Source organism: Strongylocentrotus purpuratus, unplaced genomic scaffold (genome assembly GCF_000002235.5).
Source record: "Strongylocentrotus purpuratus isolate Spur 01 unplaced genomic scaffold, Spur_5.0 spur5_scaffold_11, whole genome shotgun sequence".
In the NCBI taxonomy this organism is placed as follows: domain Eukaryota; kingdom Metazoa; phylum Echinodermata; class Echinoidea; order Camarodonta; family Strongylocentrotidae; genus Strongylocentrotus; species Strongylocentrotus purpuratus.
In genome coordinates this window covers 16,967,303-16,989,872 of record NW_022145596.1, presented here as the reverse complement: position 1 = coordinate 16,989,872, position 22,570 = coordinate 16,967,303, and the positions used below count along the sequence as shown (strand labels likewise).

Below are 22,570 nucleotides of genomic sequence, written 5' to 3'. Positions count from 1 at the left end.
TCGACCTTCGCATCTCCAGTCAAGTGCCTTAAACCACTCGATCTGCCTTGGGCCCTATTTCACAATACTTGTCATCAGTGACAAATTACAGTTTTTGTTATAAGCTTGAGAAATCCTTACTTCTGATTGGTTATCAGCAGATTTATCACTGAATTTTGTCATTTGTCATTGAAAAAAGGCTTTGTGACAGTTTTTGTATGGATGCTAGTGAAATCTTTGCTTTTGATTGGTTGTCAGCAGATTTGTCACTGATTTTTGCCATTTGTCATTGAAAAAAGGCTTTGTGAAACGGGTCCCTGGTCTACATTATCACACATTCTATATTGCATAGCGCCATCTACTGACCTAAATTTTATCTTTGATTGAGAAAAGGGCAAGTGATTGAGCAGGGAGCCCTCACTGTCTCTCTCCCTCATTCTCTCCCTCCCTCTTTATCTCTCTCTCCCTCTCCCTCCCTCTCCCTCCCTCTCCCTCCCTCTTTATCTCTCTCTCCCTCTCCCCTTTTTTTTTTCTCTCTCTCTCTCTCCCTCTCCATCCTTCCCTCCTCATCTCTCCCTCATCTTCTCTGTATTCCTCTGGGCTTGCTTCTTCCCTTGTTTCCAGCCTTTCCTGCTAATTTCACCTATATATATGTAATCTGTCACTTTTCATCTTGTCTATATCCTGTCCCTTATATTCTATTTTCCTTCAATTCAATTCAATTCAAATAAACATATATTTTCTTCCAAACAATACAATTTATAAGTAGGAACATTGAAGTCTCATTGTCTTTATTTCTCTGACCCGCTTTAATATTGAAAAAATTTGATAGCCTGGCCCTGTAACATAAGAATCAACTTACAGGTGTACAGTCAATTGTAAGATTATATAGGATCCCCAATTTTACATTATAAATTATAATAAATAAATAAGTTGTAAAATCTCACCATGCATTATATGAACCCTCTGTAACATATAAATGATTAGTTAGGTTAATATTCATAGTAAAGTGAAAATTGATTGAAGGAAATAAAAATAATGTGGGGGAATCATCACTCTGTCATTTTTATATTCATTTTTTATCAATTGGTGATTTAAAAAAAATGTTGTTTTTATAACAGCTGTATATTAAGTTACCATGGGGATTTACAAATTGACGTTGTTTGAAGTCAGTTGACACATGTTTTTTTCCTCATATATCTTCATATTACATTCAAATGAAAGAATTGTAGAGTTCTAAGAGGCCTTGAATTACTTATTGGACATATTCAGGTCTTCCCCAATTTCTTGTTGTGAATCATACAAGTTCAGCATACACATTTTAGAGATGAAGTTATTCTAGAGGTAGAGGTGTCATGATCGATTGGATATGTCACCGGACTGTGGATCACAAGGTCCGCGGTTCAAGTCCTGCGGTTCAAGTCCCGCCACGGCACTAATGTCCTTTGGCAAGACATTGATCTACATTTGCCACTCTCCACCCAGGTGTTAAAATGCGTACTCGGTAGGATGCGAAAGTTAATGTGGTTGGATTAGCAAGTGGTGCTTGTAAAATGGCGACTAGCTGGAATGCTCCGCAGGGAGTGGAAAATGTGCATACATTGTGTTGCGGGTAAGCCTGAATCCGATGACTGGGGTAATAATATGTTCCGCGCCTAGAAACAAAGTATTAGGCGCATTATAAATGTGAGCTATTATTATTATTATTATTCTGTAAAGCTTAAAGGTCTTAAATTTGGAGGGAAAAATGAAAATTATCCACCTCTGCTTAATGCTGTCAATTTATGAATTTAAGCTCTGAATCTTGAATCCATTTATATATATAAAGTAGACCTCTGGAATACCTTAACAACCATCATCAGGTACACCTGAGCATCATTCCCAAGAGCCTCTTCCTTTTAACAAAGAGGACAGTTCCTCTTTCTAATCCCTCCTCCTAACATGTCTCGCAATCCAAGCCTATAATTGAGTCAGTACCACCCAAGGATTGGATACCTTGAAATCAACTCCACCACCGCCAAATAATAAAAGAGATATTGAGAGAAATAAATTTCATCTTGGGTAATCCACCAATTTAGCATCGCCCTCTCGGGACTTCTTAATTCCATGTCGCCAGCCCTCCAGGATCTATAGGGTACTTGTGTCAAAATATTGATGTCGGACGGACGGACGGGAGGGTTAGAGAACGATTGGGAGCTCAACAAGTAACACCTGGTCAGTCGCATCAGTTCAGTCTGTCAAAAGAGGGCGGTGTTGGGTGGATGGTGACCGCCTGTGACCCTTTTGTAGATCAGAAACTTATGCAGCACTGCCAGCTCTGTCTCTTGTCAACCTTGTAATCTCATTTCTATTTCCTTGACAATATGCATTACCTGTTTGTGGTTTATGTTCCTGTCATTTGATAGTTTAATGTAAAATAAAATGAAATTGTTATTCACATGCAAAATTGTGCTGGAAGATTCATCTTCTCAATTCTGGTAATTGTTGGCAATGTATGGTAAACACTTCAGTAACAATCAGTTTTACATTCTACATTGAGATTGGAATGGTAAACTTATAATTTTGCAAGACCATTAACACAGCTAATTTGCCAATTACAAATTTTATTAAAGTTTACAGTAAATTTGCAATTAAATTTTGATTACATAAAACATACTTTTGAATGAATATTTTGCTTTTTTCTGTTTTTATATTTTTTTGTTTCTTTTCTATTTTGAAACCTCAAGCATTAATTAAGAATTTCTTTCTGCCCTCAGTTAGTAGAGAATTAAACAGGTAACACATCAATATCATAAACAGGAATTGTAGTTCATTAATGTTGTTGAATATTATTCTAGAAGAAAAAAGTTGTGAATAGAAAAAAGGAAGTACCTCAAACAGGCTGAACATCTAAAAGAATCAAATACCCTTTCATTAATAGTCTTTAGAGATAACTCAATGCCCAGGGTATCAGATATCTTTTTTGTAACAGGATTTACGGTTAATTTGAATGGCCAGAACTCTCGGTTTATAGAGACCTTTTCTGGAATCGATCAAACTAAGCAATGGCACACACACACAGAACGGAAACAGGTTTAATAAGCTTTCTCACTTTCTGGGATAACAAATTAAAATAACTACAACCATCGTACACTCTGCTAATTTGTAGCATATGATGGCTTGCGGGTATAATTTGAAACAATGAATTACGGTAATCATCAATAGAGCGCCGAATCCATCTTTTATTTGTTTTAGTAGCGCCCTCGTCACCTCGTGGATGTGTTGATTACCGCAGAAAGTTGTTTTTAACATCTTGCATTTATTTTCCTCCCGAGGTCGTGGTGTAATCTAATAAATCATTTCCATATTTTCTATTAAATAAGAAGCTACCTGGAAAAGAAATGTGACTGATGTTCGAATCAAAGACTGAAATTTGAAGCTTGCAAGATTTTGAATATTTCGGTTATGTATGTGTTTGTTTCAGAAAGGGCATGTTTCTATTTAGTCAAATCGATAGTGATGCCAAGTTAATGTGAATGCTTTGCTTCAAAGGACATAATTCCCCCTCTCCATGACACAAACTGGAAGTGCCAGTGGGAAAGGTCGTGACACGGGGGTGAAGGGTCGGAGGGGTGGGGAGTGCGGTCAGGTTTCAAACACCCTTTCCGAAGCCAGTGCTGTCGGCCTGTACTTGTGTGTTCTAAGCCCATCCTGAGGACATGTCATGACAAAAACTCCAGGAAATCACTTATTTCCAGTGGATTATGAGTTGTTTGATAATGCTGACTTCTTTTTCATCATTTTGATTTAATATCAGTTTTGAAAGGGGACATTCCGAACTATTCACATAAAAAATGGTTATACAACTGTAGTCCCTTTCTCTGATTAACAAAAATATTGGCAATTTTGTCATTAAGTACAGTATCTTTATCACTATGTTGTTGAATAAACAGCTGAGGTAAAGATATTTCATTCAAGATATCAGTCAGTATGATTAACTGAAGAAGCTACATATGTAACCATGTGCAATTGTCTTAGCATTTGTCTTCTGCTTCTGTACTGCAACTCCTTTGAAAATGTTATTCATAAATAACACATTTTCAAAAGAAACTACTGAATGGTTTGATCCGACATATAAATTCTTGAGCTTCTTGTACAGTAATTGACAGTTGGGAAACCAGAAGGATGTCCCTAAACATTGGTGTAATGCCCTTCTGGCACTGAACAGCCGAAATGATTGATGGATTTCTAAATTAAGAAGTAGACAATCTGGATGGTAATATGTGAATTGAAATCCATATCACATCAGGGGGTGTTTCACAAAGACTAAGATCGACTTTAAGTTGGACTTAACTATGGCAGGCAGTTCATGCCACTGTTTGCTCTAACCGGGTACTGGCATTGGTCCCTCAAGGGAAAAACAAATCATGGTCACAAATCTACAGAATTTATATTTTTTGATAATTCATTATTGAAGGAAAAAATATTATCTAAAGATCATAATTGAGAGACCAATGAGTGGCATGAATGGCCTGCCATAGTCAAGTCCAACTTAAAGTCGATCTTAGTCTTTGTGAAACACCCCCCAGGTCATGAAGTGACATGTGATCCTATATAAAGCTTTAAACTGTTGATGTGTTTGTTTGATAAACTAGACGAAACAGTTGAAACGGTTAACAAAACGAGTAATGAAAATAAAAGAAAGCCGTTCTTTTGTAGAATTTGCCAGAGTAATCCCTTTCTCCTATGTTTCATCATATTCATCGGATCATCCCATTCCTTCTCTCTGTTTGAAGTACTGACTCCAAAGAACATGCAGATGAATAGTAATAGCTGCTATTAAATACCAATATTGCTACAAGCATTATTACAGTGAGTAGATTAAGACCTTGATAATGACACAGGTTCAAATATAGAATTAATTCAACTAATCCTGCCCCGAGGACTGGTGGGATTTGATTGTGTTCAGTCATACAAAATAAACATAAAAATTGTAGAAACCTGTTACGAAAGTAGAATTCTTGATAATCTGATTTTGAAGAAAAAAGTGGCAGCATAATGATTCAATTGTGCAGTTCATGAAATGTGTATCAAAAAGTTGCCTTATTATATGCAAACTTATATTCGTCTGCAAGAACATACTTTGATTTGACACTTTTAATAGATATATATGCTTTAAAGTGCATAGAGATTAGAGAATGAAGTCTACATAGGCTCAGTAGGGGGGCAGCTACAGTACAGGGTTGTCTTTGTTTTCCCTCCATGTGAGTGTTTTAATCCAACCAGTACTTAGCTTTCTTTTTAAAGTTAATCAAGTTCTTCCTTGTTTCATTGTTCATTTCTTTCAATAAGTTTCACTCTACATGATCACTAGAAGACACTACCTATTAAACCTTTCCATATAGAAATTTATGTTTTCCAGGTTTACTGGTGGCTCAAGTAAGAGAGTGTGACAAAAATATTCTCTTATGTCATCTATCGTTTGCCTCTTTTTGTTTCCTTTAGTTTTAGTTCATAGAGTTGTCTGTGGCCTTTACCATATATACATGTCATATAATTATTGATATCACTATCATCTGTATCATCTTTCATTTACCATCTCGTCTCCTTTCTCTTTTAATGATGCAGTCCAGTGTCACCACCCGTACTCCAACGCTCTTCCTGGATGTTGAGTTGGAAGAGAAGGCATCCATTAGTCAGGTGATACCCCAAGGCTGGAATGCATTCATCTATATACTCTCAGGGAAAGCTAACGTTGGTCAGTATTTGGGCTTCTAATCCCTGTAAAATTCATGACTATTAACTGTTATAGAGTGCTAATCATCCACAAATGTGTGTGACTTTCTTTCTTCTTAGGTGCAGGGTTTTTATTTAGTTTAATCACCTGTTGGTTTTGGGGCGCGTTCATGCTTGATTTTGACGGCCAGAATCAGGCATCTGTTACGCGTTTAGTTTAAAACACAATTGCGTTCATGCTCACTTTTGTAGAATCACCGAAAAACGGCGATCACGATCGCCGATCGTAAACACACAAAAAGATGCGTTTACAATTTGTAAACGCGTTTAAATGGGGTCAACGCACAGACCTCTAGTGGGTCTACGTAGCATGCGCACACAGGTTTGCGAATCCAGCTGAAGGCCACCCAAGGAGAATTGCCTGGAGAAGTGAGCATGAACAGTGCACCGTGGAACTGCGATTACGATGAGCGTTTACGATGAGCGTTACAAATCGCTCATTCTGCCTTCAAAATCAAGCATGAACGCGCCCTTAGTTGTACTTATAACATTTCGCGTCAGGTTCAGACCCATCCCCTTATATCCTCTTAAAGACCATTTTATGATCACATCATCTATTAAAGGGGGTGTAGCATGGCAAATACTGGTTAACGCCATCTACGACTTCTTTTGGACCACTGCACGTAAACGAATGGACTTGATTAATGGTCAGCGCCCACTAGTGTTCGCGAAACAGACCAAAGTTCTCCTCACACTTTGGTTATGCGTATGTTGCACGGATTAACCAAAAACCAAAACCAAATCCAAATCTTCATCCCCATCAATCCAAAAATAGAAATGATTGCTTGTCAGTCATTAGCCTGATTAAAACGAATTATTACCAGAACAGTACCATCACTTCTGTGAAAAACTGGGCAGTGCAGCAGACTGCAGACCCACTTAGGCCCGTCATCTTTAAAATGATCACATCGGTGCATCACATCATGGTTTAATGATCATTTTTCATCTTCCCAAAATATCAAATCATCTTTCATCCTCATCAACAATCCTAAAATAGACGTCTTTGCTTGGCTGTAGACCTGATCAGAACCACGTAAAGCTAGAACAGTGATATCCTTCTTTGAAAAAACGAGGCTATAGAGCTCAACGTCAAACCCACACTCAAACATCATCGTAAAGATGATCACATAAACATATCACAACATCCTTTCATGATCACTTCAACTTCTATGATTATGAAATAGACATTTTTGCTTGGCTGTAAACCTGATCAGGACCAGGTATAACTAGAACAGTGATATCCTCCTTTGAGAAAAACTAGGCAATACAGCAAAACTTCAAACCCACACTCAAACATCTTCATAAAGACATGGACACATCACAACATCCTTTCATCATCACGTCAACTTCTATGATTATTAAACCATCTGTCATCCTTATCAATCCCAAAGTAGAAGTGATTGCTTGTCTTCAATCTGATCAAAACCATTTATTACCAGAACAGCAGTTGACTTCCTTGAAAAACTAGCCAATGCAGCTGTACTCTACATCTGCACTCCTAGAGAGCAACACGTTCGTACACCACAGCAAATTAGGATTGTATCATCTTACAAAAATATCTAACCATCTTTGACCCTCATCATTCCTAAAATCCTCCTGAAAGTGAGTGTTTGATATAAGGCAATCAAAACCAGTTATTACTGGAACAGTTGCTTGCTTCTCTGAAAAACTAGGCAATACAGCAGAACTCTAGACCCATCATTATGAAGAGCATCACGTCAAAAACATCATGTAAGCACTTCACAACACCTTTTGAGGATCGCATCATCTTCCAAAAATACCACACCATCTTTGTTCCGCATCAGTTCTGAAGAGAAGTGAATCTTTGGTACTAACCCAATCAAAACCAGTTACAGTAGCTTGCTACTCTGAAAAACAAAGCCATAATAACAAAACCCAAGACCCACACCCATACCTCAATTTAAGGGGTATCAACATAATTTTATAACAGCATATCCTCCAAAAAGATATCAAACCATCTCTCATGCTCATCAACAATCCTGAAATAGAAATGTTTGCTTGGCTTTAAACCTGATCAGGACCAGTTATGTCTAAAACCAGAGGTTTACTTCTTTGCAAAAAAAAAGGGAATTACAGCAGAATTTCTTACCCACTCTCGTGCATGTATAAAATCTTAAAGTGACTCGGTAACATTGTTGAAGGTTGATGAAAAAAAATGCTTAATTTTTGTATAAAATGTTACTTACTATATTCCTTCTACTATACTAACCCTCTGACATGCAAAAAATCCTGAACAAATTCTCAAACCACAAAGATATCTATGGTTTTCTTTGAAGGCGTCGATGTGAGGCACCCTCTAACAGTGATTAACAGTAAATTCTCCCAACCATTTTTGAATTTTCCCAACCGTTTTTCCATGAGAAAAATACATAAAACAGGCTATAAAAATCTGTCAACACTCAACTGTCTGGAATGGAATGTAGAGCCATTTTATTGCTTTGTGACGATTTACATTCACCTAAAATGTAATTAAATTGTCCTTGTCTTGATGCTGAACAGGCTTTGACAAGTAGCAGAATAGAAGTAGAATAATATAGTTGGGAGAATTAAGAAATCGATCAGATCAGTTTTTACCAATTTGTACCATGAATAATGATCCGTTTTCACTCAAATTTTCAGATTATCTTTAATTGTACATCTAGCATTGAAGTCACTACCTTAGCACCACTATCTCTCATCTGAACAATGTTACAAAGTCCCTTTAAACAGAAATCTTACGTCATTGGGGCTTCACAACATCCTTTCATCATCACTTCAACTTCTAAGATTATTAAACCATCCTTTGATCCACGTCAATCCTCAAAAGGCCTGTCCTCATCAGACCGAAGTTGCAAAATAACCTGCTATTTTTATACTCAGGACATTATCCCGAAGCTTCAAATTGCATCTTCATCAGACCGATACGCTCATCACAAAGTAGATGAAAATGGGCGCGATTAGCCCACTATTTCCCAAATAGCGGGTTATTTTAGAAACAAGACCAACATTTCTCAGGATATTTTTCTTTACCAAATAGCCCGCTACTTGCAACTGCAGGCTGATGAAGACGCAAATTAGCTGGATAATTTAAGATTGGGCTAGTTAAAATAGCAGGTTATTTTACAACTTTTGTCTGATGAAAACAGGCCTAAATAGAAGTGACTGCTCGGTGTGATTCCGATCAAACCCAGTCCATATCAGAACAGTACGTCATCATTCTTGCACGTCATCTTAAAACTTTCCACAGTGTCACATCACTTCACTTAACAATCATTTTTTCTTCTTCCATAAATATCAAGCCGTCTTTCATCCTCATCAGTCTTTAAATAGAAGTGATTGACGTTAGATGATACCTTACAAAGACGAACACAACGTAACGGTATTCCAGGAAACGAGCATCATTGCACTTCATCAGCTATTTTCATCTTATAAATTAATCAGTTCATTTTGGGCCTGTACTGGTAAAACGAGATGTGGGCCATATTTATCCCTAATATCAATTCCATGTGGGGGATGTTTGCTTCACAATTAGTGGCCCTGTTCAGACTAGAGAAAATGTATATGAAACTTATATGGGGAACTTTGTTGAATATTGTATTGTGAAAGGGGTGTGCACACAGGATAATAACAGCATTTAAAGAAATGTATAAAGAATCATACAGCCAAAGGGGCGCACACACTTGTTAATAACATCGTATAAAGAAACATAGAAAGAATCATATATCCAAAGGAGTGTACACACTGGTTAATAACATTGTATAAAGAAACGTTCTATAAAGAATCATCATATAGCGAAAGGGGCGTACACACTGGATAATAACATCGTATAAAGAAACGTTGCATAAGTTAAGAAATTTGAAAAGATCAGTTGACATTACAGCTGGCCAATCATCGGTGCGCATATCAACGACAAGCTCTGCCCAGTAATATGGTTTTCGTACGATACAACTTTCAGTGAGAACAGAACCCTGATTATGATTTATCTAATATTTTGTGTGTGTGAGATGATGCTCAAAAATGCTTTTTGCTTTATAACATTCTTCATACAAAGTTTTTTATACAACATTCAGACGAGAAAATAAAACCTGATAATTACTTCTCGTGTAGCTACAGTATATGGTTTTCATTTAGCTATGCGATGAATTTCGCTCGACTGAACAGGGGGTAGGTGACGCTGATCTCTCAAGAATCATTAGACATGGTTTATGATTTCATAATTTGACGGATAATGTTGGGTGTTTTTGTTGACAGGCTAGGGTAAAACGAGCTGTTGATTTACGAAGTCTACCCAATGAAATATTTTATGTATCATAACCACAATTTAGCTAGTGATGTATTTTATATGTCAGATTTAATGTACCGGTAGTTGAAAGTGAAAAGTCATGCTGGTTAATGAATTTTTCAGAACTCATTATCCTTTTCAATGTACATGAATGTGGATAAGCACAGAAATGCTAAAATTTATTTGTACAACACATTGTTTAAAAAAAAAAGAGTAAATAATACATGTAATTCAAACAAAAATATATAAAACCGGAGAGAAAAGTGACATTCCTTTCATAAAGATTTTTTTAGTCTTAATTTTTATCAAAACTTGATATCAGGGTGGATTTTCTTATTAATTATATATGTTTAATATTCTGATTCTTTCTAATTGTTACATTTTATTTTTGTTCATTTCATTTCATTTATTCAACCAGTATAAAAACAGTATAAAAACAATTTACAATGAAAATACAATATACAATATACAATATAATGGTTAGGACCCCTAAGAAGAAGAAATCTGCATGTAGTCGGGGCCCTGCAAACAAACAATAACAAAATAATACACATAAATTAACAATAACAAGTAAAAGACTTGAATAATACAAGTACGCGCCCGTACATCAACACCCACACACATCCATAAAGAAGGTTACAGAGAAAGAGTAGAAAGGAGCGAAACATAGGACAGAAAGATATAAAAGTAGAAAGAAGATGGGAAAGAGAAGTACTTACTCAACCATGGATTGAAAAGTACTTTTTTATACATTGATTTAAATCTGGTAATTGTAGAACTGGATCTTAGGTCATGATTCAAGGAATTCCATTTCCATTTTCCATTTATTATCTAGTTTACTTTATTTATGTATTGGTTTTCACCTTAAATGTGTAGGAAAGGCTGTGCATCTAAGTATTAATATGTTTCATCTGAAAATCTTTCCAATTCCCACTTTAATTTGATGTCATTAATGTTCATTACAGGTCCAGAAAAGAATGTGAAGGAGGGTACCAAACATCAGATTCTTGTCTTGGGCGACGGAATATCAGTTGAAGCAAGCAACAAGGTATGTTGAATAAAGTTTTGTTTATTTTTTGAACTTTTTAATCTTTTTCTTTCTTGTTTACTCTTTTATTTATTTGTTTTTTATATATTTTATTGGTCTGTGTTCCTTTTTTTTTTTTCCCATTTTTTTTTCTTCTTTTTTTGAGAATCATAGACCGATTGCATCAATGATGTCATCTACAAAGGGCCGAATAATAAGAATAATAATGGTGGCTTCTTATAAAGCGCAATATTAGGCCCCCTAAAATAATGTTGTATTGCCCTTTCCGACCGACCCAAATCTTGAAATTACGGATGGCTTAAAAAAAAATTATTAAAGCATTCAAAATTGAGAAGAAAAAACGTTTTAAAAAAGAAAAAGAATTCTGACCAACCGACCCATGTTTTGGCACCTAAAGGGCAATACAACATTTTTCTTTTTTTAGGTCATAGCTGGCAGCCAATTGTGTAGCGCTTTGGCATATCAGGTACCCATATACACCTGGGTGGAGAGTGGCAAAAGTGGATTAATATCTTGCCATAGGACGTCAGTGTCAGGGTGGGATTTGAACCTTGACCCTTGAATTGAGAGTCAAGTGAATGAACCACTATACCACGACACCTCCACAGGATGTGAACCCCTTGACCACTGAATTGTCATATTCCCAATAGGTTTAATACAGAAACTACACGGTTCCAGTAGGTAAAGGGTTCATTAATTTACATACTTAAAAACAAAGCTAACACCCTTCACGCTCTCAGCTCATGATCCAAGGATACGTTTTTATACACAGTTATCATTACAGAATGGGTGGTAGTGGTATTACCATCTTCCTTACTTCAAAAACTGGCTGATTGTCTATGATATATGTAGTCATGCACTTACTCAGTTCCTTGACTAATTGAAAGAGTCCCTTATATATACAGGACCAAGCAATTTAACATGTTCATTGAGATACCACAGAGCCCTTACTAACAAACATAGTCAAACCTGTCTATAAAGGCCACCTGTCTATAGTGTTCACCGATATTGGATCCCTCTAGAAGGAACTTTGTGTTGAAGAACCCGTCTGTAATGGCCACCAGTCTACATTGACCACTTACTGTATTTCCCTTGGGCTTAATTTATATGGGTATTACTGTATTAGGCTCTTTGAGCACTACATGTAGGCTTGTCAATTTATATAATCAGAGTGGATAATGTATTCTTCAAGGATAAATGAAGCCACATCATGTACTAAAAAGGGAAAAAGAAGGCTTCAAAATGTTTACCATTAAATAATCATTCAGAAGTTGGATTGTGTATACTTCACAAGACTGACACCTAGCTCAATCCCTTCTTGATTTATTACTGTAATTGAGTAAATAATGACTTGTTTCCAAGATATTCACCCTTATTAAAAAAAAGTGAAGACTTATTCGGAGAACGCTTAATCCAGTGGATTTGGGAAAAGAATGAAAATCAGACTCATCTCGATCATTTAGATGAAATCAAATCGATCCAAGACCACTCTTGCCTGGGAGAGAGTTAGAAATCACCTTGGGGATTGTCGATTCAAAACATGATCACTAGACAAGAAGCCTTGCAAATCTTCTAAAGGCATCATTAAATGTACTATGTCCCTTTTGCAGCCTACCTCAAATGCTGTAGAACTTTGCATGAATTATGAATATGTCATGTATGTCCTATCTGTGAAATTTAAACGTTAGCAGTGTCCTCATATTCAAATTATGCAAGGAAACCCAGTTACTTGCTAGACTTCACTGTCAGACACTATTGAGTGACTGACTGGCTTTTTTTCTTCTTTGGTAATAACATACATGAAAAGAGTTGTAAAGGGTACATGAGCATTTGTCTATATCAATAACTCCCTTTTTGTGATGGCAAAGATTAAACTGATTGAATCTTTGCGCAGCATAAAACGTATGACCATTCGGTACAATTGTCTGAAAATCAAGACTATTACTTTTGGGCTCTATAGCCCTAAAGTCGATTTGACAACTAATAGTCGTTATTTTCCCACTTGAAGACATTTTCAAGCCCCACCTTTTTTAGGGAAGTTCTAAATTAGTATTATCTTTCAAATGCAGTTGGAATTTACCTTTTTCATTTTTTTGGCCTGCAAATGGGACATACTACCTTTAAGATAAGCTGCTATAATCCTCATAATCTCTCACATTTTATGAAAGCTATATCCATTTCATCTTGTGTCATTGATACCCTTAGCATTCCGGGAATTTGTGTTATCTTCATCTAATTGTTAGTTCTTTTCTGTATCTTGTAAATAGCCAATTTTTAGACAAAAGGTCAGTCTTGCAGGCCTTCGGAATAGTAACCCGGAGTTTTACGAGACCCACGGGCCGTGAAGCTGACAGCCCATAAGACAGACATGTCAGTCTTGTGTGCCTGATGAAAAGTAGCCCGACGTTTCACGAGACCCATCGCCTGTGAGGCTGACATCCCATAAGACAGACATGTCAGTGTTAGGGGCCTACTGAAAAGTACTGAAAAGTAAACCGACATTTCTCAAGACCCAACGGCCCGTGAGGCTGACAACCCACATGATGGACATGTCAGTCTTGTGGGCCTTCTGAAAAGTAACGCGACGTTTCGCAAGACGTACGGCCTGTGAGGCTGACATCCCATAAGACAGACATGTCAGTCTTGTGGGTCTACTGAAAAGTAACCCAACAATTCTAAAGACCTACGGCCTGTGAGGCTGACAGCCCACATGATGGACCTGTCGGTCTTGTGGGCCTACTGAAAGGTAACCTGACGTTTCACGAGGCTGACGGCAAAAGAAGACATGATATTTCAGCCTTGTGGGCCTTTTAACAACTTTCTGAAGATTCGCTATACAGCGTACATATTCAGTGTGTTATGTCAAGGCTGTTGGTCTCTTCCCCCATGAGTTTCATGAGCCAGTGGTCTCTTGGTCTGCCCTGGTCTGAATGTAACAGACCACTGAACTGACCATCTAACTTAGAAGACCGCTCAAACTTTATATCACATATCTTTCAATAGACTAGTTTAGTAACATATTCAAATTTGATGCAAACCTTTTAAACAAAGGTTGCTGTAGACTATCTGGAAGCTTGCCCAACATAGCAACAAGTTATGTATGCAGATTGGATTCCAAGTGTTGTAGTTCATTCATTATAAATAGGTTAATGGCATACCTTATCACTAGGTCCCCAGGAAAGAAATATCCATAAAGTCTTTTGAAAGAAATGTGATATGAAGTATGAGTGGTCTTCTAAGCTTGATAGTCAATTTAGTTTGACCTCCCATGGCACATGAGAGTATGGGATATTTATGAAAAAATTGTTTTTATACCGAGTTTGCTTGTGTAACTACTTGAACTGTTAGTTTAACTTAAACCAAATATGTGTGATGCATAACAAATTTAACAGTCTCCAAGTACAACCTCAGAGAGTTTTTACTATAGTAAACAGTGCAGTATACACTTTGATATATTTTAGGAAAATAAATCTATGCTCTATTTTTCTTGATTTATGAAGTTTATGGCCGAAAACAGTGCATCTAGTTTTAGATTGACAAAGGAAAAGGAACGATACTTGTCGAATAGAATTACTATTGGGACACCAAAATTTTAATCTTGTAAATTTGTAGAAGTGGCTACTAATATTTTCATAGACAGAAAAAACAGATTCTGTTTAAACGGTTGTCCACAATTTTTTTTGTTCTCTTTTTTTGTGGGGGGGGGCCAAGGAAATGTTTCACTCTGCTTTTTAGGGAATTTTGATGCTCGTCGTACCTTTCAAATATTTGCATTCTGTATCATCCTTCGCATAAAATTTTAAATGAGGGCACCTAATTGATATAGCCTTTGAAACATGGGAGGTAATCTATTTAAAGCTGGATTTCTTTTTTACACCCCCTCTCCCCATCTTCCAATCATTTTCTCCTTTTTTTTCAAATCTTTTCACCTTGTGTTGTCAAGCATCCTTTGGTCTGAAATCGCTTTTAGCCTTGGTCCCTCGATAAAAGCACATTTCAGAGAAATATACATGTAATTGAAGGAACACCATCTTTTCAAAGAGTGCTTTCCATGATTTTAAAAATCCCCCCCCCCCCTTGTCGTTATTATGAGATCAGGCGCGGATCTACGGGGGGGGGGGTTTAGGGGGTTTAAACCCCCCCCCCCCCCTTGGGCGGCCCAACAAAAAAAAACAAAAAAAAAAAAAAAAAAGAAAGAAAAAAAGAAAGAAAAAAGAACGCACGCTGGAGAGAAACCCTTTCAAGTGCAAATATTGTGAGAAGATATTCAACTCATCTGGTAACTTAACCAAACACATGATAACTCTGGATATAACTGTGTATTTACTGTTACTTGATTTAAAAAGACGTTATCATGCACTGCTTTTTATGGTCTCCATTGTGTTAATAGATGCCAGGAAAACATCACTTACGGAGTTCAAATAAACACCCAAAAAAAAATCGGTTCGCCGCTTCGCGGCTCGTGGACGATGCTCCGCATCGTCATTATTTTGGTCAAACCCCCCCCCTTAGCAAAAAGCTAGATCCGCCCCTGGAGATGCGTGCAGAGCCATTAATTTGTGGTTTATGAAGGTCAGATTTAATAAAGCAACGATATCTGAGAAAGATAAAATGAGAGACATAACATGATCGTAAATCATCAACCGTTTCAGAAAGATTGGATTCGTAGGGACTATTCGGTACTCATAATTAGCAAAGATGACAGCTGTGTAATGATAACCTTTAAAGCTTGTTTGTGACAGGATAATATAAAGCATCATTATTGTAATTTGTAAATATTTAAAAGATGCCCTTCCCTTTGTCCTGTTTCTTTAGGAAGTAGATACAATGTAGTGTGCCCCTTTCAAAACAAAAAGGTTGCCATCAAGCTTCCAACTATTTCCTTATTACTGGTAGTGGTACTAGAAATCCCACGCACCATACATTGGCAAGAATATGGACAGCACTGTTTGTATACCATATTTTTATTCTTCACAAGGTATTTCTGACCCTATACATCGAGTGCAACTAGGAATTGATTATCTCACACTGCAACATGTAAATATTTATTGAAATAAGAATTTGATTTATAGGGCCAGGTTCTTTTCTCCCGTACTTTAAACATTTTAATAATTTATAATGATGATAACAACAACCAATACCACCAATAATAATCTTCCAATAAGATAATGAAAAGTAGAGATTGAAGCAAAGAGAGGGAAAAGGAATAGTGAAAATGAATACCGTAAATCTCCGTGTATAAGGCGCACCTGTGTATAAGGCGCACCCCTATTTTTGTTGCCGAAAACCCACGCGGGGAAGGACCTTCATTTTACATCGAGGTGCAGTAGAAGTTGTGAACTTGTCACAAATAATAGTAACAACAGTCTAAGGCTTCATGATACCAAGTGTCCCACACCAGCCTCTTCACATCACCTAGCAGAAGCTCTGTGTTCTATGCCAAACATCAATAGTCATGCATGATATGAATAGCATCCTCTATCTTTCTAATAATGGAGTACCTAGGATAGAACCTTGTGGTACACCATTTGTTATAGAAAACATAGAAAACATATGCGAAATTGCCAGGCATAGCGCCATAAATCGAAACTAAAAAAAAAAAAAAAAAAACTTTTTTTTTTCTGTACCTGTGTATAAGACGCACCCCCGACTTTCAAATTTTTTCGGCGGCAAAAAAGTGCGCCTTATACACGGAGATTTACGGTAGTGAAAATAAGATATACATGACATGTCCATACCTTGCAGGTTGGTTTGTGACTCCCTCTGCCTACATTTTGTCTGGCTCATATGACCTTCCCACCTCCCCGCCTCCCCCCCCCCCTCTCCCCCCTCCCCTCCCCTCCCCTCCCCTCCCCTCCCCTCCCCTCCCCTCCCCTCCCCTATTAGTTGTGCTACTGTATACCGCTATTTTCTAAGTCAATAATTAAAGCTAGGAATCTTTACCTTCTACATAGCACTAACGTAAAAGTACCTCTCTTTTTTTTTAGGAGGGGGGGGGGTCATACAGGTACATGTATATTTGCTGTAACCTCAATTTGCATCTATTCTTCCGTTTGTTTCTCTTGAAGAGCTTTAAAGGCATCGTTTAACAATGTAAAATCTGAGATGCATGGTCCTACTTGTTATCAGTGTCTGTGATATGGTATAATATTGAAGCCCTAAAAAAGTTGCGCTTCATAATGATCATAAAGTGCCTCAAGAAGTAAAAATCTTTGAGTGAACCGTTTTTCCATACCGGTACTCATTTTCCCCAATAGACTGTAGTGTTATAAATAGTGTTACAATTTCCATTCATAAATATCTTGATAATCAGACAGACTATCATCTTGTAAAAGTCGCAGAATTCCTGATTGACCTAAAGGTTTATAATTATGATTGCAGCATGAGCTAAATCCAGGATTTTGTTTCAGAATCTGAGGCAAAGTTACCCAGTCACTTTAATGTAGCAACTTTCTTTAGATATTGAAGAAAAAAAGAAGTTCTTGCTTGCAGGGGAGAGTCAAGCCTCCATATATATTTACATGTGAAAGTGAAACTTGGCCTAGCAGTCGAAACTTGATTGAATGTTCCTTTCATGGAAATTGGTTTCTATATCTGTGCACCATGTATGGATCTATCTTTACACTACTGATGCTCCCGTTTGGGAGGAAAGAGGGGGGCGGGCAACCCACGTCAGGTTAAACTGGGTCGCAGAAGATGGTTGGTTGGTTGTTCAACACATGCTCCTGCTTGACAATTGCTCAGCCATCAATTTTATACAATAATTAAATCCCTGACTCCAACCCTAGACCCAACAAAATACCTGGTACTTACCCTAACCCTATTACTAACCTAAAACTCTATTTTAACCAGAATCCTATGTTTTGATGAAATTAAAGCCTGCAGCAATCGTTACCAGAGCATAGTGTCAGACCGCCACAGAAGATACACTATTTTTCTTCTTCCTTGTGATAGACCTTTGTCTTGTATTTGTAGGTGATCATGATTATGATAAGATTGAAACACAAAAATGTACAAATATCACCTGTTAAAAGCGGAAGGGATTAAACTCTCTGCAAAATGATATGAGTAAACGCCCTTCTGTCTCTCAGACAATACCACTTAAATTAAAGTCACATGAACATGATTTGTGCCTAATATTCTTTATCTCAGGGGTTTATCTCTACCCTTCCTGTCCAAAGAAGGAGACAAAAATCCACTGTTTCATACAAAGTTGAACTAATTTAATATTTAAAGGTCCAATACAGGATTACCGTTTTATTTTTTAGTGTTCTTTAAAGAAAAATCTGAGGTGATCTATTTAAAAATGAAAAATATCACCATGGTCATTTATCATCAATCACGTTATTATTCATTTGACTATTGTTTTCCCTTTTTATAAGTGAACTTGAAAACTTTGCTCCAAAAATATTCCAAAAGAATCTGCAAATTATTTGTTTTCATTTGGAGAGAAATATGTCATTAGTTGTTTACTGTTCATTGTTGCTGTTGTGTTTTTTTTTTATATGTGTGTGTGTGTGTGTGTGTGTGTTTTCTATAACAATTGTGGATGATTTTTATTCCATCCCTTTAAAGTGTTAGAGTGTACCTTTAACGCAGGTCAGTACTCTAACGTGTGGAGGAGGAAAGAGAGAAGTGTTGCTCCTGTCTATCTACTTAGCCAGGCCGGGTGGTTTGACGTCAGCAGATGTAGTATTTTTAGGGGATTGTTTTCCTCTTGCCCCCTTATTGCGTTGGATACCCCACATTTCCTGCCATCCTTATGTTGAGGGCAGATCAGTACATCAATCCATGATGTCTGGAATGTATTCAGATTCCCAACCCTCTCTTATTTTTCTTTTCTTTTTATTAAAAAGACTCTTTTTCTTTATTTTGTCCTTTTAACCCCTGCTCTTCACTATTGAAAAGTGAACCTGTAGTGAACAACTTCTGCTCAAATAATTATGTGGCATGGAAGGTCATCTTTAGAATTAAAAATGATGTGCAAAATCAGGCCACTGGTGGATTCAAAGGGGCATATTCAGTCAGACCGCAGCGCGCGCGTTAATGAGGCTGAAAGCTGATTTTTATTCAGCGATATCTGGCGATCACATAACATTTACGTCTGCTGAATTTCCATGCGCCTTTCAGTGAGATTTGTAGGGGTGTACATGTAGCTGCGTTTTTGGTCGTTAACTTCATTCAACATGGCAGCATGCAACGGAAAGTCACTCTCGAGATTTTCAGCATCAGTTTGATATGTAATTTGCCATATTTCGCAATTTGTAAACAATAATTTTCACAACTTTTATTGACGCTATTTTTGTAACATTTCAACTGCTGTTTTGACCCGGGAATTTCACTTTTGGTTCCTGACTTTGGGACAAAATAAATTTGTCCACTTTGAGATTCGTTCGAAAGATGAAAAGTCACTGATCAAAAATATGTCAAAACCTAATTGACGCAAAATCATGTTCTTTTTATAATCATAGTAATTAAGACCCTAAAAACCCGGAAATTACCAATTTGTTCTTTTTATGATAGCGCGAAATTGTGTGATTTCATACTCGTGCACGCTCGCCGTCTGAGCAATGGCAATGCATAACTGATTATTAAACTCCAGGGAGCTCCGCCGCGCCATCGACTAGCCGAAAAAAATTTAGAAAAATGATTAAAAAAGAAATAAAGTAGAAAAGAAACATCAACATGGCACATGAGGTATTTGATCTCGGGTCCTTAGATTGATGTCAAGACGGCTTGCGCGCACGTGCATTACAGGCGCACGCCACAACGCATGGTTACCAAGATGTGGTATTCAGAATGTTAATAAACCAAAGCGAAACATATGTGACGTAGTTGACGTAGTTGACCAATCAGAACTCTCTATTATCACATCGGCAAAATTTACTACTTTTTTTAATTATTCATGAACATGAGCGTGATCTTTTTTGGTTCCTGACTTTGGGACAGCGTAAAATATAATAATTTTGATATCATTGTAAAGAAAAATATTTATGCTTTATGCTGATTATAACATCTTCTTGACGCAAGAATGATTTCTATGTGAAAATTAGCCCTACTCTTTAGATAGATTTATCGTCGAAAAACCCCATTTTCAAGGCGAAATATCTGTTTCCAAAATATATCTAACATGATTGTCATATAAGTATATAGAGAGTGCAACTTCTTATCTTTAAAATAAGACCCATTTCATGAGAAATGAACAATTATAAAGGCAAAAACTGCCGATCGGGAAGACCGTCTGCACTACTCATTACGTATGCGAGACACGTAAATTCTTGCATACGTGCTGAATAAAATAGAGGGTTTTCGCACCGGCTGCGGTCTGACTGTATTCGCATGTACCGCCCCCCCCCCTTCCCCCTTGAAGTGATAAACTTTTTCTTTGTTCTTTTATGTTTTGTTTTACTTGTCACAAAGGTCTAAGAAAATTGTGCCCCTTCATATTTTTCATTCTGAATCTGCCCCTGATTCAGGTAACAAGATTATATATAATGTCTGTTTGTTTGTTTGTTAAAATTAATATGGACATTAATTTTATTAATATACCTTTGGCAAATGTGCATGTGCATATACACATACTTTTTCTATATCTATATGTAACCTGAATTAGTGTAGGCATATGATACCAATTTTTAAATGAACTTAGCCAATTTGCTAGATGAGCAATAATAAATAATTAATAACTTCAAAAACTGTCGAAACATGTCATTTATAGAAGGAATGCATGATAATGTTAACTAAATTGTCATCATGCTTAAAAGTTTTGCAGTTTCCACGTCATGCCATGAAGGAATGCAATCATAGCACACGTTTGAAAAGTATGAAGTTATGATATCTTTACCGACAGCAAATGTATGAATGTATCTTTAATAGCCTTTTGTCACTCTAGATTGTTCTGCATTCCATTCTGTTCTAAACTGTATCAACATAAACTCTTCAGAGCAAAAAGGGCATCAAGTCTGTGTCATCGTATATGAGTTAACCCCCTTCTGCCTCTTACCAGACAATATATTCTGACTTCTGACCGCTACAGGGGGTATATTTGAGAGATAGTTGTAGCCAGGTTTAACCAGAACCATATGTTACGGGACGGTGTAGCCTGGGTAAGTGTGACAACCTCATGCCCTTTGGCCACTGCTGCCTGTACCAGACACAAAAGAGAGACCAAGGTGTAGCCTTGGATCCTCTGCATGTACCACAACATCACCATAACCTAGACCTAATAACTCCTTGCCTAGACTTTGAAAAGTATGTCACAAACATGTCCAAAAAGGGAGAACGAATCCATTTGTTGGAGAGGGCGCGGTGCGAGGGGAAAGAAGAAAAATGTTCATGCTTCAATCATGTTTTCTTGATTGAATTTGATTCATGGCAATGTGCAAATAATGTACGGGGAAAGAAGGAAAATTGTGGACGCCTCAATCATGTTTTCTTGATTGAGTTTGAGTCGTGGCAATGTGCAAATAATGTACGGGGATAGGAGAAAAAAGCCTCAATCATGTTTTCTTGATTGAATTTGATACGAGGCAATGCGCGATGATTAGAAACGTGAACGGAACCTGAAAGTGTATCAATTTGGTTTCCATGTTGATGTTGATCCTCTCAATTCGGCTAGGGTCAAAGAGGCAGGGGAAGAAGTGCAGAAACATGGCGAGTTTATTTGAAAGTTTCTCTTCGATTGCTGCCATTTCCCTTGCGTTTCCAAGAGGTTCTCGATCCGACTGTCATTACGGAGTAAGCCGGCGTTCAATTTGAGGCAATTACAGGGCAATTCTGCCAAAGCCTCTCCCCCACTCTTGGCGGGCTGGAGGAAGGCGATTCGATTGCTGGAAGAGGTGTGTGGCCGCCGAGAGATGCTTGGATGCGGTAAAAAAAAAATGATGGGATTATGGGAGGTGGATTTGGATGGGGTTAATCCCTGCCAAATATGTACAATTTCCACATCGTTCTCTTGCTCTCTCGCGTAGGAAAGAGAACGCGAAAGAGGGTGGTAGCCTATTTAGACTAGAGGAAATTGGTACAAAATTTGTATTAAGAAATATCATAGATCAAAAGGGGAAAACACAAGAATAGAGCATCATGAAGAAACAAGATTTGGGGGAAGTCAGCTGACACCCTATGTTTAATGTCAGCTTTGGTCACACTTCTTTTGCTAGATGTTCACACTAACTGCGCTAGACATTCACACAACTGTCGTTAGAAGTGGACCGTGATTATCTGTGGAATTTTCATTCAAAATAATGCTTAAAACTCGTCATGACTCTTTCTTTATACAATTGTTCATAATACAATGTTCAAATAAGACATTAAAAACACAAGCTATGTGATAGATATGGCTTACTGGTAGAGCAGTGGTCTTGTAACCAGGAGGTCCTAGGTTCTAATCCAAGTCAGTTGCGCTCATGCCCTGCCCTTTGGTAAGGTTTTAATACTCATGATCAAGTGTCTCAGAGAGGACTTAAAGCTGCCAGTCCGCTGGTTGC

At 37.3% G+C, this 22,570-nt stretch overlaps 1 protein-coding gene across 1 annotated transcript in view; it reads left to right on the top strand.

The window, feature by feature from the left end:
- Positions 1–22,570, top strand: part of LOC100890712 (pirin-like) — a 70,715-nt gene that overhangs the window by 5,579 nt on the left and 42,566 nt on the right. Inside the window, exons 5-6 of the mRNA XM_030980827.1 lie at positions 5,587–5,716; positions 11,002–11,084. Coding sequence (XP_030836687.1) covers positions 5,587–5,716; positions 11,002–11,084 — 213 coding nt within the window. The remainder of the gene's footprint in view (positions 1–5,586; positions 5,717–11,001; positions 11,085–22,570) is intronic.